Source organism: Chroicocephalus ridibundus, unplaced genomic scaffold (assembly GCF_963924245.1).
Source record: "Chroicocephalus ridibundus unplaced genomic scaffold, bChrRid1.1 SCAFFOLD_84, whole genome shotgun sequence".
NCBI lineage: Eukaryota > Metazoa > Chordata > Aves > Charadriiformes > Laridae > Chroicocephalus > Chroicocephalus ridibundus.
Genome location: NW_026961297.1, coordinates 598,303 through 614,940, shown reverse-complemented (window position 1 = coordinate 614,940; position 16,638 = coordinate 598,303). Strand labels below are relative to the sequence as shown.

General features: G+C 49.6%; 1 protein-coding gene across 1 annotated transcript in view; it reads left to right on the top strand.

Moving 5' to 3' along the window:
- Window positions 1-12,286, top strand: part of LOC134509217 (microtubule-associated tumor suppressor candidate 2-like) — a 28,182-nt gene extending 15,896 nt beyond the window's left edge. Inside the window, exons 4-9 of the mRNA XM_063321694.1 lie at window positions 808-913; window positions 2,738-2,811; window positions 4,371-4,469; window positions 5,891-6,010; window positions 8,613-8,710; window positions 11,971-12,286. Of these exons, the coding sequence (XP_063177764.1) occupies window positions 808-913; window positions 2,738-2,811; window positions 4,371-4,469; window positions 5,891-6,010; window positions 8,613-8,710; window positions 11,971-12,187 (714 nt within the window). The 3' untranslated portion in view covers window positions 12,188-12,286. The remainder of the gene's footprint in view (window positions 1-807; window positions 914-2,737; window positions 2,812-4,370; window positions 4,470-5,890; window positions 6,011-8,612; window positions 8,711-11,970) is intronic.
- The last annotated feature ends 4,352 nt before the right edge of the window (window positions 12,287-16,638 follow it).

Below are 16,638 nucleotides of genomic sequence, written 5' to 3'. Positions count from 1 at the left end.
CCATGACTTCAGGTAGATAATGGAAAGTGGCTTGGCGAGCATGTCTGCCAACTCTTTCAGCACTCTTGGATGTAAGCCATCCGGTCCCATAGACTTGTGCGCATCCAAGCGGTGTAGCAGGTCACTGATCACTTCCTCTTTCATTGCGATGACCTCGTCCAGCTTCCCCTCCCTGTCTCCTAGCTCATGAGGCTGGGTGCCCACGGAATAGCTAAAGACTGAGGCAAAGTAGGCATTGAGCACCTCAGTTGATAGAGTGCAATTCATTTTGCATACCCACTAGTAATAATTTCAATGTTTCTCTAGAAATAAGTATTTTACAGATATGAATAATTCATAGGCACTTTCCATGGAAGTTAATTCAAGACCTTACAATAAACATCATTGCAGCAAAGTGCCGTGAAGACAAAAAGCAGGGTGGCTCAGAACTGTGTATGTTTATCTGACCATCAGAGGGAGTCGGGTCATTAATATAATTTAGATTAACGGAACGTTGAGATTTATGAACATTTCATGAATGGCTGTTTTTGCTTAAGGGATTTTTGGCCTTTTGCTTTGTTATGTACCTCTTTTATCACCGTTAAGTTAAAAGAGCAAAAATGCTACCACCAGTGACTACACGCTACCACTCAAGGCGTCGACATGCCTGTTTCGTAATGAATAAACCTGCTCAGGTGCTGGAAGTGTCACGCTCAGTAGATCCCTTTACTGTTTTCAGCTCACTGGAGCTCTTTCGCAGTGGCTTGTCAGTGTGCCACAGCATGCCTAATCGTGTCTCCATGTCTCCATCCATTGTCGTTGGAACAGGTGGAAGATATCACAGCTTCACACGAGGCTGCACTGTTACAGCTGGAAAATAACCACGTAGTTGCCATTACAGTACTGCAGGATGAGAATGACTGGAAGATTCGAGGTAAGCCAGCGACAACCCAATGGCTACAGAGCTCTTCCAGAGCGGAAATTAGCGCTGTAGTGAGATTGTGTAAACCTGGATTTTCTTCCTCCAGAGTAGATGATAGAGAAAGTTCGTGTTGGTCTAGTGCTTTCACGTGGGGTGGACCACCAGGTTCGTGCTAGTGGTGAGGGAGAGCTGTATGCAGTGTGTACAGCATCTCACTTGGACCTGAGACTATCGGAGGGGTCTCTGCGACAACAATAAGGCTCTCTCCATGGGCTGCTGAACACAGAGTCCAAGTTCCACCTCACTTCACACCCAGACTTTTCTCAAGAGCCTCAGGAGGTGTTCAGGAGGCTAGAGTTCATTGAAGATCTCCAAATTTAGGTGCTTAAATGCCTACACTGCTTCTAAAAACAAGACTCATCATTTTCAGTAGCACAAGTCTGGCCATGCTGAGCTGACCAAAGCCACATGCCGGTGCAAATCTGCACCTCAGCACCGTTACCTTAATTTTATGTTATGGTTTTTCCACAGGATTGGATGCTGCAGAGAGAGCTGCTTCCTCCCTACCAGCTCAGTATCTAAATAAATGTCTTTGTACATGCTTTAGCTGACATTTAGCAGATATCTGGACAATCGCCCTCTTTTTTTTTTTCTTTTAAATATAAGCATGGTCTAATATTTAAATAGCTCTGGTAGGTTTTCCCACAGCTTTCCCCAGACCAAGCCACATTGCTTAGCTCTGCACTGTGTCAATTAGAGACACAGTCGACAGCACAACTTGAGCGGAGAACAGCCTATTCCCCTTTCCCGTAGGCAGAGATGGTATCATCTAGCGTACGATTTTTAAATTAACATATACAATTTCGAAAATAACAAAAGAAGAGCTGTTCCTTGCTTGAGGATGTTCATATCTGTCCATTTGCGTTAGTATTTTCTGACGATAAATCTTGGCAGCGGTTTATCAGGGCTCTGGTGGCCAAAGTTTGTACTCCCTGCTCCTGGTGTGGCTACGAAATGCCCTCCTGCGCATGGAAAAGGCATTGCAGCAGCTGCCGTCTGGTGCCATGTACAGGGCACTAGAGCAATAGTAGTATTATTGCTGTTATTGTGGCTAGCGAGCAATAGCTCGAGGGAAAAACCCCATAGATCTGGGGGTAAAGACACAAAAAATAAAGTGTCCGAGTACCAAAAAGGTAGGTTCTACTGCTGTACTGAATGACAATTTGATGCCATTGGTTTAGAGATTAAACTTTATACTGCTTTGGTTATTATTAAGTCCAGTGTGAGTTGTTCTAGTAAGGAAACCTTAAGTCATGTAATATAAATAGAGGAGTTTTTTCTCTTCGGGGTCTGTCAGTCTCACTGATGCAATAAACCTCACGGGTCGTTCGCCACAGCTCCTGGAGAAGTACTATCACATGTATTTTTGCATCCCAGTTACTGGCCCCTCTATCTCCCCAAAGAAATTCCAACCCAAGCTTTTAAGTATATTCAGTGTAAAACTCTTTGATTTGGGGACATTCACTCTGAACGGGTGTGTCAGACTGACCCTTTTCAGATCAGAGCCCCTGAGAGCCGGGAATTCTGAGCAGTTCTGAAAAGTCAGAATCTGTTCGTGTAGAAATAGAGGTACCCGCAGCCACTGAAAGGGCAGGAAATCCTGATGCTCAAAACAATTCACCTAAGGTCACAGAGTAGATTACGACCAGTTTCCTACTCAACCTCCATGCCCTAAAACTCCATCCCGAATTGCGCTTGGCTCCTGATGTCTGTGCTCTTGGACCCTGGCTTGCTGGATTTCACTTAGCAGTGTCGTGTCTGTGTGTCTTCCCCCAGAACTGAATACTGCTCACAAGCTGGAAAAGGCACAATTAGAAGAGAATTTTGAAAAGCTGCGGCTGTCACTCCAGGTTAGCAGTTTTGTTATTCCCCACCCCTGGAATGATGTTGTGGAGCAGCTGACGGGGCAGCCCCAGCCCCATTGCCGGCTGCTTCTTACCAGCTCTAGTACCTCTTGTCCTCTGCCCGGCCAAACTGGGATCTGGCAGCAAAGGTGCCCCCTCAGGTTTTTTCCTCCCCTGCCTTGGCTGGTTCAGCAAAATACTATCTGAAAGAGGAGAGAGGGAAAACCTAAAGGGAGGAAAAGGCAGCTGGATAAAGCAACGAAATGTCCTTTTGACCCTGCTGGCGGCTGGCCCAGCATAAGGAGCAAAGATGAGCTCTTCCCTGCATGGTGGGGAGAGCTCCAGCACCTGCCGTGCCTGTGAGCATCACCTTCTCTACGTGCTACCCTCGGGCAGACACCCCCGGGGCTCAGAAACGCTCGCCTCTCCCTGCCTGGCCCTGTGCCTGTGCTCTCAACTCTTTCCCACTGCCTGAAGACAGAGGACCAGTCCCGCGTGTAGACACATCACCATTCCCACCGGAAGGCAATGCGGTCCCTGGTGAGGGATGCCCCGGGGCTGGCCCTGCTGTGCAGCCAGGCTGTGGCTGGCCAGGATCAGCCCTGCCCATCATATCTCCCACATCCCACTATTTAACACCAAGCTCAAGATCATCTTGGCTTTTTCAGTCCTTCTAACAACTCCATGCTGTTCTCACTCTCTAGATGAAGAAATCCCAAGGAGTGGAGGGCAGAAACATGCCCCTGGGATTCATGCTAAGTTTGGAAATCTTGTGTGAACAAATGAAAATGCCACAGCAAATAATGCAAGCGCTGTTTGATTTCCTAGGCAGAGATGAATTGCACTTTTTAAAACCCCTGACGAGCACATATCGTTGCACCCAGCAACTGCCACTGCCTTCCTCAGGCGGCTGTGACAGTTTGAGGCGTGTCAGCAGTTTTGCAATGAGCACTGATGTACTGTTATGGCCAAGAAATTACACGTATGAAAGATAAGAATACCAATTTCACGGCAACGGTGGCTTTTACAGATGTTGTATATAGAGAGGTAACAAAAATATGATTGCTTAAAATAACGTGTTGTTCCTGTGTATAGCTCTGAGATGAAATGACGATCTTTTAAAGCCCACACCACTAATTCATCGTTGCGTGTTACCATGTTAGAAGCCCAGAAAGGTGAAGGAAGCAGGGACGGGGTAGCTACCGCCTCATTCAGGCTCTAGGGACCGCACAAATGATCTCTTTCATGCCTGTGATAGTAAATGCCAGCTCACTTAAGGAAGGACATGCTCGTTCTCATCCAGCCCAAGGTGATGGCGTGATTTAGCATCCAAGAAACTTCATGAACTAGTTCCAGTTAGCGTCAGCCAGCCTCAGGCGTTGCAGAGATTTTGGGATTTCCTGAGGCACTGGGTTATCACTGTATGTTCAAGTGGCCTTGCATAAAACATACCACCTTGCAGAAGTTTCTAAGCCTTGTTCGACTCCCCTGGTGGTTTCTCAGTGCAGATTGACTTGTATGAATGTAAGAGGGGTGATAACACGGTTGATGTGTCTCCCGTCCAGGACCAGGTAGACACCCTCACCTTCCAGAACCAATCTCTTAAGGCCAAAGCAGACCGATTTGAAGAGGCTCTGAAGAAAAACACCCAGGAACAGCTGAAGGTAGATGGCGACTATAACTGTACGGTCATCAAGATACATGTTTCTAAGTATGACTCACATCATGCGATTAAGTGGATGGAAATGGGATCCTTACCCCAGGGACTGGGGGGCAGGTCCCAACCAAGACCCCAGTTAGCTTTGACGAGGAGTCAGAAATCTTAGTCTAGGTTCATAATTTTCTGATTTTACTTCTTTTTCTTTATTCTTTCACCCAGCCTTTGTAGCTCTATTTCCAACACATTTCACATTTCATTAACTCCATCTAGTACATCCTTACTGTTGTCTATTCTTCTTTCCCTTCTTCCTCTCTTTACTTTCTGTCTTTTCACATTTAGGTTTCTTTTTTTTGTTGTTGAGTGCCTTCTGAACTAACTTCTTTGATATCCTCTGTATCCCCTCATTTTTTTCTGGGCTTGCAGGGGACAGCCCTGTCATATGAAATATTTATTCAACTGCTGTCTATGGGGGCCATGCTGCTTATTTACAGTGTGTAAGTAAACACACACTGCAATTATTTATCTGAAATGAAATAAATAACACTGAAATGACCCTCCAAAAAGAGGTTTCTTTTAACTTGGGGCATTTCCGTGTGTTCACAGCACAACCCCATCGGCAGTTATATCAACAGGACAGGGGGGACAGAACAAAAACAGTGGGGTGAGGAAAGGGCTCAGTGAGTTTTTAGGTGAGAGCACTCCTTAGGAAAGGAGCACAAATGTCTGGAACAGGTTTGGCCATGGGACACAGGGAGCATCTGTCCCTTTCCACCTCCACTGTACTGATTTATGTGAAAGGACAAATTCTGCTGTGTCACAGTGATGTTAACGCTGAGTACCACCAGGCAGTTCACTGGGAAAAATACAAACAGCTGAAGTCAGCAACAGTATTTCATCAGTGTAATTCAGAGCACATCTTTTGCCCATGAATCGAACCCTGGTGTCCCCTACATCTGAAGTTCTCAAGCAGAGGAGGAATTTCTTCCCACTGGATCTGATCTTTGTTAACGGGCACCGTGATGCAGTGATGCAGGCAAGGCAGAACACTGTAGTTTTCCCTTCCAGCCCCCTTTTCCAGTTTCCTCAGTTTCGGGTTTGTACTTTTCCTAAGCCAAAATACCTGCACAATCATAAAACACCTCATGCAATTCCCAAGCTATGAGTAGGAATGAGGTTGCTGAACAACCTGGCAGCCCATTCTTCTAGCCATGAGGCTGGTCAAAAGAAAGGTACCACTAGCTATCCAGCCAAAGGGATGGTCTCAAGGAGAATATCAGGGTTCGGATGGGCTGTGGAGGCCCAAGTCCAGGTGGTTTTCACATCACTGAGACTCTCAAACCACTGTCTGCATTGAGGAAACTTTATCTTATGGTGGAAGATGCATTTATGACTGATATGTATCCAAATCACTGGTATATGTCCTAGATTGTACGAGCTCCGTATCTGCACTTAGAAGAAGATCTGAAGAGCTTCAAACATGTTCTGGAAATGAAGAACCATCAGATTCACCAACAGGAGAAGATGATTATGGAGCTAGAAATGCAGGTGAGTTGTCATTTTTCCTCCAGAGGAGACGTCACAGAGATGATAAAGTAAAAGTTTGGTTACAGCAGATGAACTTAAAAAGGGTGAGACAACACATGGTGTTGGGGAAAGACACAAAGAGGTTCATAAATGGCTATGTATTGTGCTGTTCCACTGTCAGCCTGCGTAGCTGATTCTACTGTACCATGTGTCAGGTTTTCACTCAGAAATTGGGATCTTATCCCATCCCTTGATTTCTCCTACACATCCGTTGATCTATGTTGCTTTTTCATGCCATACCGGCTCAGCCTGTTACGTTAGCCAGTGAGGCAAGTGGTGTAGGAAGAATGGAGGAAGGGGAACTTTGTGGAAGGCCAGGGCTTTATTTTGTACACCAGCCTGCACCATGTGCCCCAACAGGAGTCAGGTTCAGGGCTGGAAAGGACAAGTGGAGGAAGATTGAGATGTGTGTGTCTTGCTGCTGCTTGTGCAGGCATTTAGGGAGCTCCCAGCCGCGAGTATGAATTAGCGATATTCAGCAAGCAGTCCCTATGCTGGGAAAGGTCTCTCCAACCCTAAAGCGATGCTTTTCTGCAGCCTGTGCTGTTTTCTCATCCTTTGCTTGTCGGGGTCCCTAACGAAGAACTCCCCGGTTCACCATCAATTACATTTTTTTGTTGGAAAGGGGATTGATTTTGTAAGGCATATCCTACAGTGACAGTAAACGTGTGGCGTGGTGAGAGGATGAGGCACCACCTCAGCTGGGGAGCCAGAACAGCTGGTTCAGCACAGCATTCAGCAAGATTTGTTTCCATTTACGGGGAAATTGGAGAACTCTGATGGTGATTTTGCTGAACAGATGCTTGAGTAAGCGGAAGTAGAGAGAAGTGCCTCTACAACTGAGGCTTGTTAACTGTGCTCCTTCCAACACGCTGCTCCTGGAGCAAAGCCAGCATCTGAAAACATGCGCTGTAGTGTTATACTGAAAAAACAAAAAATCCCAAACAACAACCTACATAGTTCCTGGTCATTTTGCTGCTTTTGCTAATTAACCCCATGTGAGCACACAGGCCTGCTCCTGCCTTTTATCACAGTAAAACACTGGCCCTACTGTTGTCCAAAGGCACAACTGCTTTCTCTTTAAAGAGTTACCTTTATAGGTGCAAGAACATCTTCAGGGCATCTCCAAATGCTCTGAAAGATGGGGTGCCTCACAAGGGAGCAGGAGGGCATTTCAAATACAGGGTCAGGCTTGGCTCCTTGTCCTCCCTAAGGGAGGCTAGAAATGAAGGTGGCAGGAGAGGAGTGGTATAGGGTGAGGGTTGCAGTGGAGGGGGAAGGAGATGCACAGATCTCTTCCATGCTTCATGCTGGCATAGCTACTACTTATTAGAACTACTGAGGAAGCAGAGAGGCTAGCCGTGGTAGTGGTGCCTCTCTCAGAGCATTTCAAAACAGGGCCAGAATCCTTGTGCTGCTCTAACAAAATGTACTGGGAGAGGCCAGAATATCTAAGAATCGGGAGTATCCTTTACAGTTACCTGCATAGACTGGGAACCACTGCACAAAACTGATGTCTCCACCATGAAGTGTGAGTTATTGCAAACTCCTGTGCACAATATTTTGGTTCTTTATAAAAGGTTGGGAAATTGAATAACCGAGCTTACACAGAAATAAGGTTACCCTGTGATATCTTGTTTTCTTCCAAAAGTGTTGAATCCAGCAAAATTCAAACTGCTGGAAAACCAAGAACTAAGGTGATAAATTATGTCATATTCCAAACTTGGGGAAAAGAGGGCATCTGAGGCTGTGCTACATTTTACTGATGTTTTAATACACTGCTATTGACATGCTCAAACTTTGTCCTTGAACTGTCCTGAGGAAAAGCTACCTCTGCTTGGGATGGGATTAATGTCATTTAATTGTAGCTTAAAGTTAAATGACTAGTTTAAGCCTGTCATTTAAGCCAACACTGCCAGCAGTGGAGGGAAGTGTCTCCAAAGGGCAGCCCACCTCATGTGAATGCAGCAGCCATCTAAGGCTGCTTCTGGGCGTAATCCGCCCTGGTGGGTAACTCCTTCCTCCCCATACCCATGGAATCACAATCCTAGAGGTTGGATACCAGACATTTATGTCCAATGAGGTTAGTTGAGCTGGATGAGGCACATCATACCACCTGGCATTCCTCCTTCATCGAGAGGCTGACCACTCCCACTACAGTGTCCTCTTCATGCTGGGCATCCCCATGCTTCCCAGGTGCCACCAGCTCCCTGTCCACAACAACAGCTGGTAACGCTGGCGCCTGAGGGATGAAAGTTGTCAGGGCATCATCAAGGAAGACGTTTCATTTGTGCTGACAAGACTAACCTCCTTTTCCTCAGTTAGAAGTAAGGGTTGGTTCAGCTCTGCCTCCACTCCATGCTCTGCTGATGACCCCACTTGCTTCACCAGTATGATGTGGTGTGAGTCAGACCTCTAAGTCTTAGCTGCATCTCAAGATGACCACATCCATCTATCCCCAAATGTTAGAATTTGCTCTAGGGAGAAATAAAGATAAAGAACAAATCCTCTTGGATCAGGTGTTGGGCTTTCTTCAGACTTAACGAACCTTCTTTTGTTGCAGGTTGAGAAAAAATTTAAACTGGAAGAAAAAATCACCATGCTGCAACAGCAGAATGAAGAACTCAGAGCCAGAATTGAGCAAAACACTGTCATAACAAGGTTTGTGCTGGTATTTGCAATCTGTCTGAGCCTGAAAGGAGACTGCAGATCTTGACTGCCCACGGCTGACACTTATTTCAGAAGGGGAAAAACTTACTTCCTCCTGAACGTCTATTGGTGTCCTGATCTGCTTGTTTTATTAAACAATCCTTTTTATATCGGGGTTTGCTTACTCTAACATAAGGAATGCCACATATCTGTCTGTGTATTTCCATGATTTTGACATGCTGCTGAGAGCAAAGTTGCCGGTGGCTTCTGATCTCAGTGTCAGTGCCCTGAGACCCCACAGTCAGTGGGTAACAAAGGTGGGAAATGGGGCAATTTCAGAAGAGACATCATCACGGTGCCACTGTCACTCAGGCAGGGTTATCCTTAGGTGGGTTTTTTCATCTGCACTGTCTATTTGCACTCTTGTCACAACCTGATAAGGGTGACACGGCTCCGTGTGTTAGGTAGTGTAGAAATAGAGAAGGGTAGGACAGTCCCTGTCCCAGAGAGTTCATAGTCTGCTGTAAGGGAAGAGACGGCAGCTGGAGCCAGGCAGAAAGGGTACCAGGGGGAGATGCTGGAGCTGAACTTGTCCCAACACACCAGCTGTCACTGTTGCCCCAAATGATGCCATTGGCCTAAAATGCAATTTAAGTTTTAGCTGACTTTTTAAAGCTTTGGTGTCTCATCTCTGGTTTCAATTTAGTTTTTATCTTTCCGGTGCCTCCTCTATTAACGGTTTAGCCTTTTAAAAAAATTGTCTCTTGCGTGTAGATATTTTTAAAAGGCAGCATTGCTTGTACTAACATTCAGGTTGGGCTGAGGATTATGTTTCATCACGCCTGATTGTAAATAGCTGTAACACACGTGTCACTGTCTGAGGAGGGTATCTACATACAGCCTTTCTGTGGCCGGGGAGGAAAAGCAGGAATTTTTAAGGTCTGGTTCATCAGACCAGTTTGGGACACCCGCTTTTGGACTGGACGAATTGTGGTCTGGAAGTGGCAGTCTCTCTCCAGGCCTGTGACGGCAGCCAGGGTGCCTGCTTCGGTGCTTGGTGTCTCCCTGCGCAGCAGCTCCCTGCCCTCGGCTGGGCGAATAGCACCCTCCACCCCCTGCCAGCAGCCGGCTGCAGCGCTTTGCTTCGTGCCTGTAACTGTGTAGGTACTGGTTTCGAAGAACATCTACCAGGAGAAATTCGGAATTTGAGGTCGGCCTGAAAACTCAACTTAGAGGACAGTCATTTTCAGCAGTAGCAGTTTGGGGACAGCATCAGACAGGGCTTTGAAGCTGGAGTTGTTAAAACATGTGTTTTCCTGGCAGCGGTAGCCACCCCAGCTGCTCGTTTCTGTTGTGCTGGCACTGCCTGGGAAGTGCAGGGTGAACGAGCTCAGGGAGCTGCCCTTGCCGGGGAACAGCGCGGATTAGAGCTGTTTCTGTTGATTTGCAGTTTGGGAGCCCGCGCGGCCGTGGCAGCCCAGCAGCAGCAAGAGGAGGGAGGGGAGCAGGAGGGATGAGGACAAGAGCAAAGCCAGCCTTTGCAGCACGGCCAGGATGGGGTCCTGGAGGCATCAGGGGGCTGAGGGGCGCACTACAGAGCTATTTCCAATCATAAGCCAAGGGCAGGTTCAAAGGAAGGGAGAAGAGCCTTGCAGGTAGATCATGCACCAGCTTTGGGCACAGGAACTCCACAGAATCTCTGCTGGGACTTCCCCAAGTGCTTGAATAAATCATCTGATTTCCCAACATCTCAGATTCTCCCTCCAAATTAACCAGCATTTCCTTGGTTCTCTGGACTGGGGATGTTTGAGGAATGGTTGTTTCCAGCACCCTAGAGATGAAGATGACCAGGAGGGTGTCTGGTCTCTGTTGGCATAACCTAGGCACCTACTGACCTCTCAGCCTTTTGGGAGAGGCTTTAACATGAGTTGAGGGCACGACTCAAGTGCTTTCCCCTGCATCCCTACCATGTCAGTGTGCCCCTGCAGACCTCTGTGGCTTTATGGCTGTGATTTGTTACAGCTCCTCAAACTGCAGGGAGGCTGGCAGAGGAACGCGTCTGATCCTAAGTCTGCAGTGCTGGGGATAGGTTAGGTCTAAAATTGGAGCATATATCTCAAGATACAAACTCAATAGTGAGAACACATTTGCTTTTACATTGCCTCTCTTCCTTCTTCTGTCTGAATGATGAAGAGGGGCTGAACGGGCATCTCTGCCTTTTAGAAGCAGCAACGCTGCATCTGCCCATCTCCCTGCCCCTGGCGCAGCAGAGGCAGATGCAGGTTGGCTGGGCTGAAGGCAGAGTCTCTGCTAAAGGATGCCGGCACTGCTGGGCTGTGCGAGCTGCCACTGTCTCCATGTGGCATGAAGGTGGCTCTGCCTGTGTCCGGTCACGTCACCTTAGGTGACACAGTGTAAATTACCAGCGCAATGTGCACGAGGCTAAAATAAGTGCGATAAGCTCCTTTCTCCATCCACGTGCCAAAGCAGGTCTCTCTGGAGGACATGTCCACATGCTGTAAGGTGTGTTCACAGGCATCTGGCTACTTTTCTGCTCAAAGGTCTCCCTGCTTACCTGCTCCTGCCCAAGCGTAATGGGGCTGCAGAAGCTAGGTGTTCCTGCATGCATCCTCCAGGATGGTGGTGTTGCCAGCACATGCCCAAAACACTTGTCTGTCAGGTCCCGCAGCCTGCCTGCACTGCCCTGTCTTTTTTAAAACCAGTCACCTGGTTAGGTGAGACCTTACTGCAGCCTTTCAGTACTTAAAGGGGGCTTATAAGAAAGATGGGGACAAGCTTTTTAGCAAGGGCCTGTTGTGATAGGACAAGGGGTAATGGTTTTAAACTAAAAAAGGGTAGAGTCAGATTACATATACGGAAGAAAGTTTTTACAATGAGGGTGGTGAAACACTGGCACAGGTTGCCCGGAGAGGTTGTAGATGCCCCATCCCTGGACACATTCAAGGTCAGGCTGGACGGGGCTGTGAGCAACCTGATCTAGTTGAAGATGTCCCTGCTCGTTGCAGGGGAGTTGGGCTAGATGACCTTTAAAGGTCCGTTTCGGCCCAAACTATTCTATGATTCTGTGATTCTAGGGACGGAATGAGACGTGACACGACGGGACGGGACGGGACGGGATGGGACGGGATGGGATGGGATGGGATGGGATGGGTTGGACGGAGGTGCTGGGGGTCCTGCCTGGCCCTGCCTCTTGTGCAGAACTGGCTGCATTAATTCCACCACCTTACATGTTGTCCTGCTTACCTCTCCAGGCAACTGTCAGAGGAGAACGCTAATCTTCAAGAATACCTTGAGAAAGAAGTGGAGGAGAAGAAGAAGCTGAGCAGGACTAATGAAGAGCTTCTCTGGAAGCTGCAGGAGAGAGAAGCCGTGAGCCCCGTGAAACTCCCACCGCCATCGTCCACTTCTTTTTATCGCTGCTCATCAGGGCACTCCTCTCCAGCAAAAGTCAGAACCTTGCGGCGATGATTCGGCGCCTGACCCCCAAAGGTCCCCTGCCTTTTCTGCATTTCCAATCTGCTACATGTTACCATCCAGCGAAGTATTACCATCAACAGGCGCCCAGGGTTCGTGGCTGCAGGCGTGCTCGGTAGCTGCATAGCTTTGCACTAGGCAGGGTACTCTTATCGTCCCCACATAGGAGCTCTTGGTTCTGACGTGTTGATTAGGGTAGCAAAAAAGATAGCAAAAAGCTAGGACAGCAGAAGGTTAGGATAGCAAAATGTTTAGCTTGGTGTACTAACATTTTAACTGTGGTTAGAGCCAAAAGTTGGAAACTACTATATTAATGGTTCATCAGAATGAACTTTTGCTGCAGTATTTCAGGTTAGTTACAAATACAGTTCAAGCTGTTAATATTTCTGTATATGTGTCTGTGTTTATATACATGTACGTCTTGTACCTTTATACCTATATATAGACACACACACATATATATGTAGTTGAAGATGTTCTGAATTGCTTTTTTTATATTATTGGATACTACTAGGCTAGAGATGAGAAACCTGAGGGTTTTTAGCGAATTTGATAGAGGTTACTGGTTAACGTGTTTCAATTTTAGTGAATTTAAATCCTAGTTAGGTCTTACCTTGTTTTACCTTGTCCTGGTTTGGGTACAATTAAAATCTCTGGTTGTAGGTTCTGGTCCATTTTGATTTATTTAAAGTCCCGTAAGCAAGAAGGAGAAGGTAAGTTATTCAACCTCGATCTTTGCTTGCCAAGAGGTTTCCAGTATTAGGATGAGATACCGGGCACCTGATAGGGCTCCGGGTTCCTCCCATCTGTAACACCAAACAGTGGTGCAACACCAGCGGACTACATGGGCGCAACTGAGGTCAGAATTTCTTTCCTTCCCCATATATATATTACTTCATATTGCTAAAGCTTACGCAAAGTTCCAGAGCACTTTTAAGGTTCATGGAAAAAAGCGGCTAAACTACCTTTAACTTTCCCTGCTTGGGGTTCACCCAGGCTTGGCGTGACCCCCACCCGAGGGGGTGGCGAGGATGAGGAGTGGATGGGGTGGGACGGGCTGCAGGTCCCTCGTGGGCACTGCTAGCAAGAAAAAAAATATGCCTGAGCGTAATTTTTTTGGAAAAAAGGGAGATCTGTGGGATGCTTTTCTACCCAGCTTGGGGCAAAGAGCCTGCGTGCATTCCTGCTCTGAGCACCGGGGTCAAAGTAAGCGAGAGACGGTACGTGCAGAGAATCCCCGGGGTGCAGGAGCACAGCGGGGAGGGCGGCGCTCCTACCCGGCTCTGCTCGGATGGGAGCTGTGCTTCAGCTTTCCTGGGAAGTACTCAGGATTCACAGACCGCAGCTTAGATACAGCTTCAATCACCATCAAAGCGCCTGTGGCCTGTTCCACAGCACTAGAAAAAAAAAAAAAATTGATTTTTTTCTCCTTTTTAGAGAAATGTATTTTTGTAGCAGCTTTTGCATGATACTGTGATAAACTGAGCATCTTGTTAGAATAGATCCTGCCACACCAACTACTACTGTTGAAGTGCATTACGAGATTTTAGTGTGTCCAGCGAGTAGAACCTGAAAGTAGGACAGGCACCCAACACACACAGGCACACAAAGCCCCTCCTTGCCAAGTACAACCTTAATCCCTTTCATACTTGCTAAATGCACAGATAGCTGCAATACCTACTGCATTGTCATGTTGCAGTCTGCCCAAACAATTCTGAAACAATGAGATCACAGGATCATAGAATGGTTTGGGTTGGAAGGGACCTTAAAGATCATCTAGTCCAACCCCCCTGCCATGGGCAGGGACATCTTTCAATAGATCATGTTTCTCAAAGCCCCATCCAGCCTGGCCTTGAACACTTCCAGGGATGGGGCATCCACAACTTCTCTGGGCAACCTGTTCCAGTGTCTCACTGCCCTCACAATAAAGAATTTCTTCCTTATGTCCAATTTAACTCTACCATCTTTTAGTTTAAAGCCGTTACTCCTTGTCCTGTCACTACAGGCCCTGGTGAAAGGTCTCTCTCCATCTTTCTTACAAGGCCCCTTTAGGTACTGGAAGGCTGCTAGAACGTCTCCCCGCAGCCTTCTCTTCTCCAGGCTGAACAACCCCAGCTCTCTCAGTCTGTCCTCATTGGAGAGGTGCTCCAGCCCTCGGATCATTTTTGTGACCCTCCTCTGTACTTATTCCAACAGGTCCATGTCTTTCCTGTGCTGGGGGCCCCAGATCTGGACACAGTACTCCAGGTGGGGTCTCACCACATCCGAGTAGAGGGGCAGAATCACCTCCCTCGACCTGCTGGCCACGCTTCTTTTGATGCAGCCCAGAACACAGTTGACCTTCTGGGCTGCGAGCGCACATTTCTGGCTCATACCTGATTATTCATCCACCAGTGTCCCCAAGTCCTTCTTAGCAGACCTGCTCTCACTCCCTTCGTCCCCCAGCCTGTATCGATACCGGGGATTTACCCAACCCAGATGCAGGACTCTGCACTCGGCTTTGTTAAACCTCATGATGTTCACGTGGGCGCACTTCTCAGGCTTGTCCAGGTGCCTCTGGATGGCATCCACATCACTCTGTCTTTCAGTCTGAACTCCCACCCACACACCAAACACAAGGACAGACTTTGCACTCCGGCCGCTCTCATGAGCACCAGCCCGTGCTCGCTGCATTAGCAGCACAGCCTCCTTCATACACCCACCAGGAACGTGTGGCAGCACCAAACATCTGCAGTGAGCTTTGTGCTGGCTACAGCCCATGTCAGAGAACGACCCCAGCCCCCAGAGGGAAGGTGACTTTGTCCCACGGCTCCTCCATCCATCCTGCAGCCTGCCCACAGCAGGAAGAAGGCACAACGGCCCGCACCAAAGGAGGAGCAAAAAACAGTTCCTCCCATGGGCCACCAGCAGCCGAAACACAAAGCCCTCTCACACCTCTGCTGGGCTGAGCTTGAAAATCCTTCCAAGGGGTAATGTGGAAAACCCTGTTGCCGGAGCAGCACCAACAGAATTCTGCCCACGGGACAGCTTCAAGCAGATTTACACCTCTGTGCAATGGGAGACGGCTGAGCCCTGAGCAACCAGGCCTTGCATTTACTGCTTCAAAAAACCCCACATTAAAAAAGCCCACACCAAGCGCCCTGCATCTCTGCAGAGAGCTCCACCTTCTCCAGCTGACAGCCAGCAGGAGGCAGAAGAGCCAAAGCCCCAAAGCACAGAACCCCTCAGAGGTCACCAGATGGGGGCCTCTAGGGGGGTTGTTCTGTCCCTCGAGCCAGGATGAGCCCTGCTCCCCCGGCACAGCAGCTGCTGCTCATCCCCAACGCCTCACAGGTCAGCACCCAGGAGGTGCCCCAAAACACAGGCCCTCAGGAGCCACAACACGGGACGACACCTCTCCCCGGTGCAAGGCCCACACACCGGCCGCCCCGCGCCGCCCCTCCCCACACGGACAGCCCCTCCCCCGGGGGTCCTGCCCCCACGGCCAGGCCCTTCCTGAGGGCCGCCCCCAGCCCACAGGCCCTGCTCCCCCGCAGAGCGCTCAGAGCCTCCCACAGCCGGACGGACACTGACCTCAGCGGCGCTGCGACCCCTCACACAGCCCGCCCGGCCGCCGCCCCCGGCCCGGGCACACGCAAACCCCGGCCCCGCCGCCGCTCTGAGGCAGCCTGGCCGCCGCCGGGCCTTTTCTACCCGCCCCGCGCACGCGCCCCCGTCACGTGGCCCGCCCGGCCCCTGCCCTCATCCCCGCGTGCGGCAGCATGGCGGCGGCGGCGGCCCCCGCTGAGTGCGGGCCCACGACGGCCCCGGCCCCGGCGGCCCCCCGGTACGTGCCCGGGCCCCCTCCTAACCCCCCTCGGTACGTGCCAGGCCCCCCCCCAACCCCCACAGTACATGCGCAGACCTCCCCATAACCCCCCGGGTACAGGTATGGCCCTTCCATAACCCCCCTGGTAGGGGCCAGGGCCCTCCATAACCCCCCCACTACGTGTACGGCCCCCCCATAACCCCCTCCCGGTACATGCCAAGCCTCTGCACTGCCCCCCCAGTACATGCCCGGCCCCGCTGTCCCCCCAGCAGCCCCCTGCCCCCATGGCCCTGTCACACCGCCCCCCCCATGGCTGGGGTGACAGGGGTGGGATGTTTCTGTAGGTTCCTCGCCTCCAAGGAGCAGTTCCATGCCTACCTGCGGGCCCGGGGCGAGCCCAGCGGCAGGGGCGAGGAGGAGGAGGAGGAGGAGGAGGAGGAAGAGAAGGTCAAGGAGGAGGAGGAGGTCGGCAGCTGCCAGAGCGAGCCCCCCGTCAAACGAGTGAAGTCAGAGGACCTCGCTCAGGACGGGGAAAGCCGAGAGGATGGTGGAGCAGCAGAGAAGGAGCCCGTGGAGCGGAAGCGGGCCCGGGGGCAGAAGAAGAACAGGCCGTGTATGAAGCCCAAGCGCTACGAGC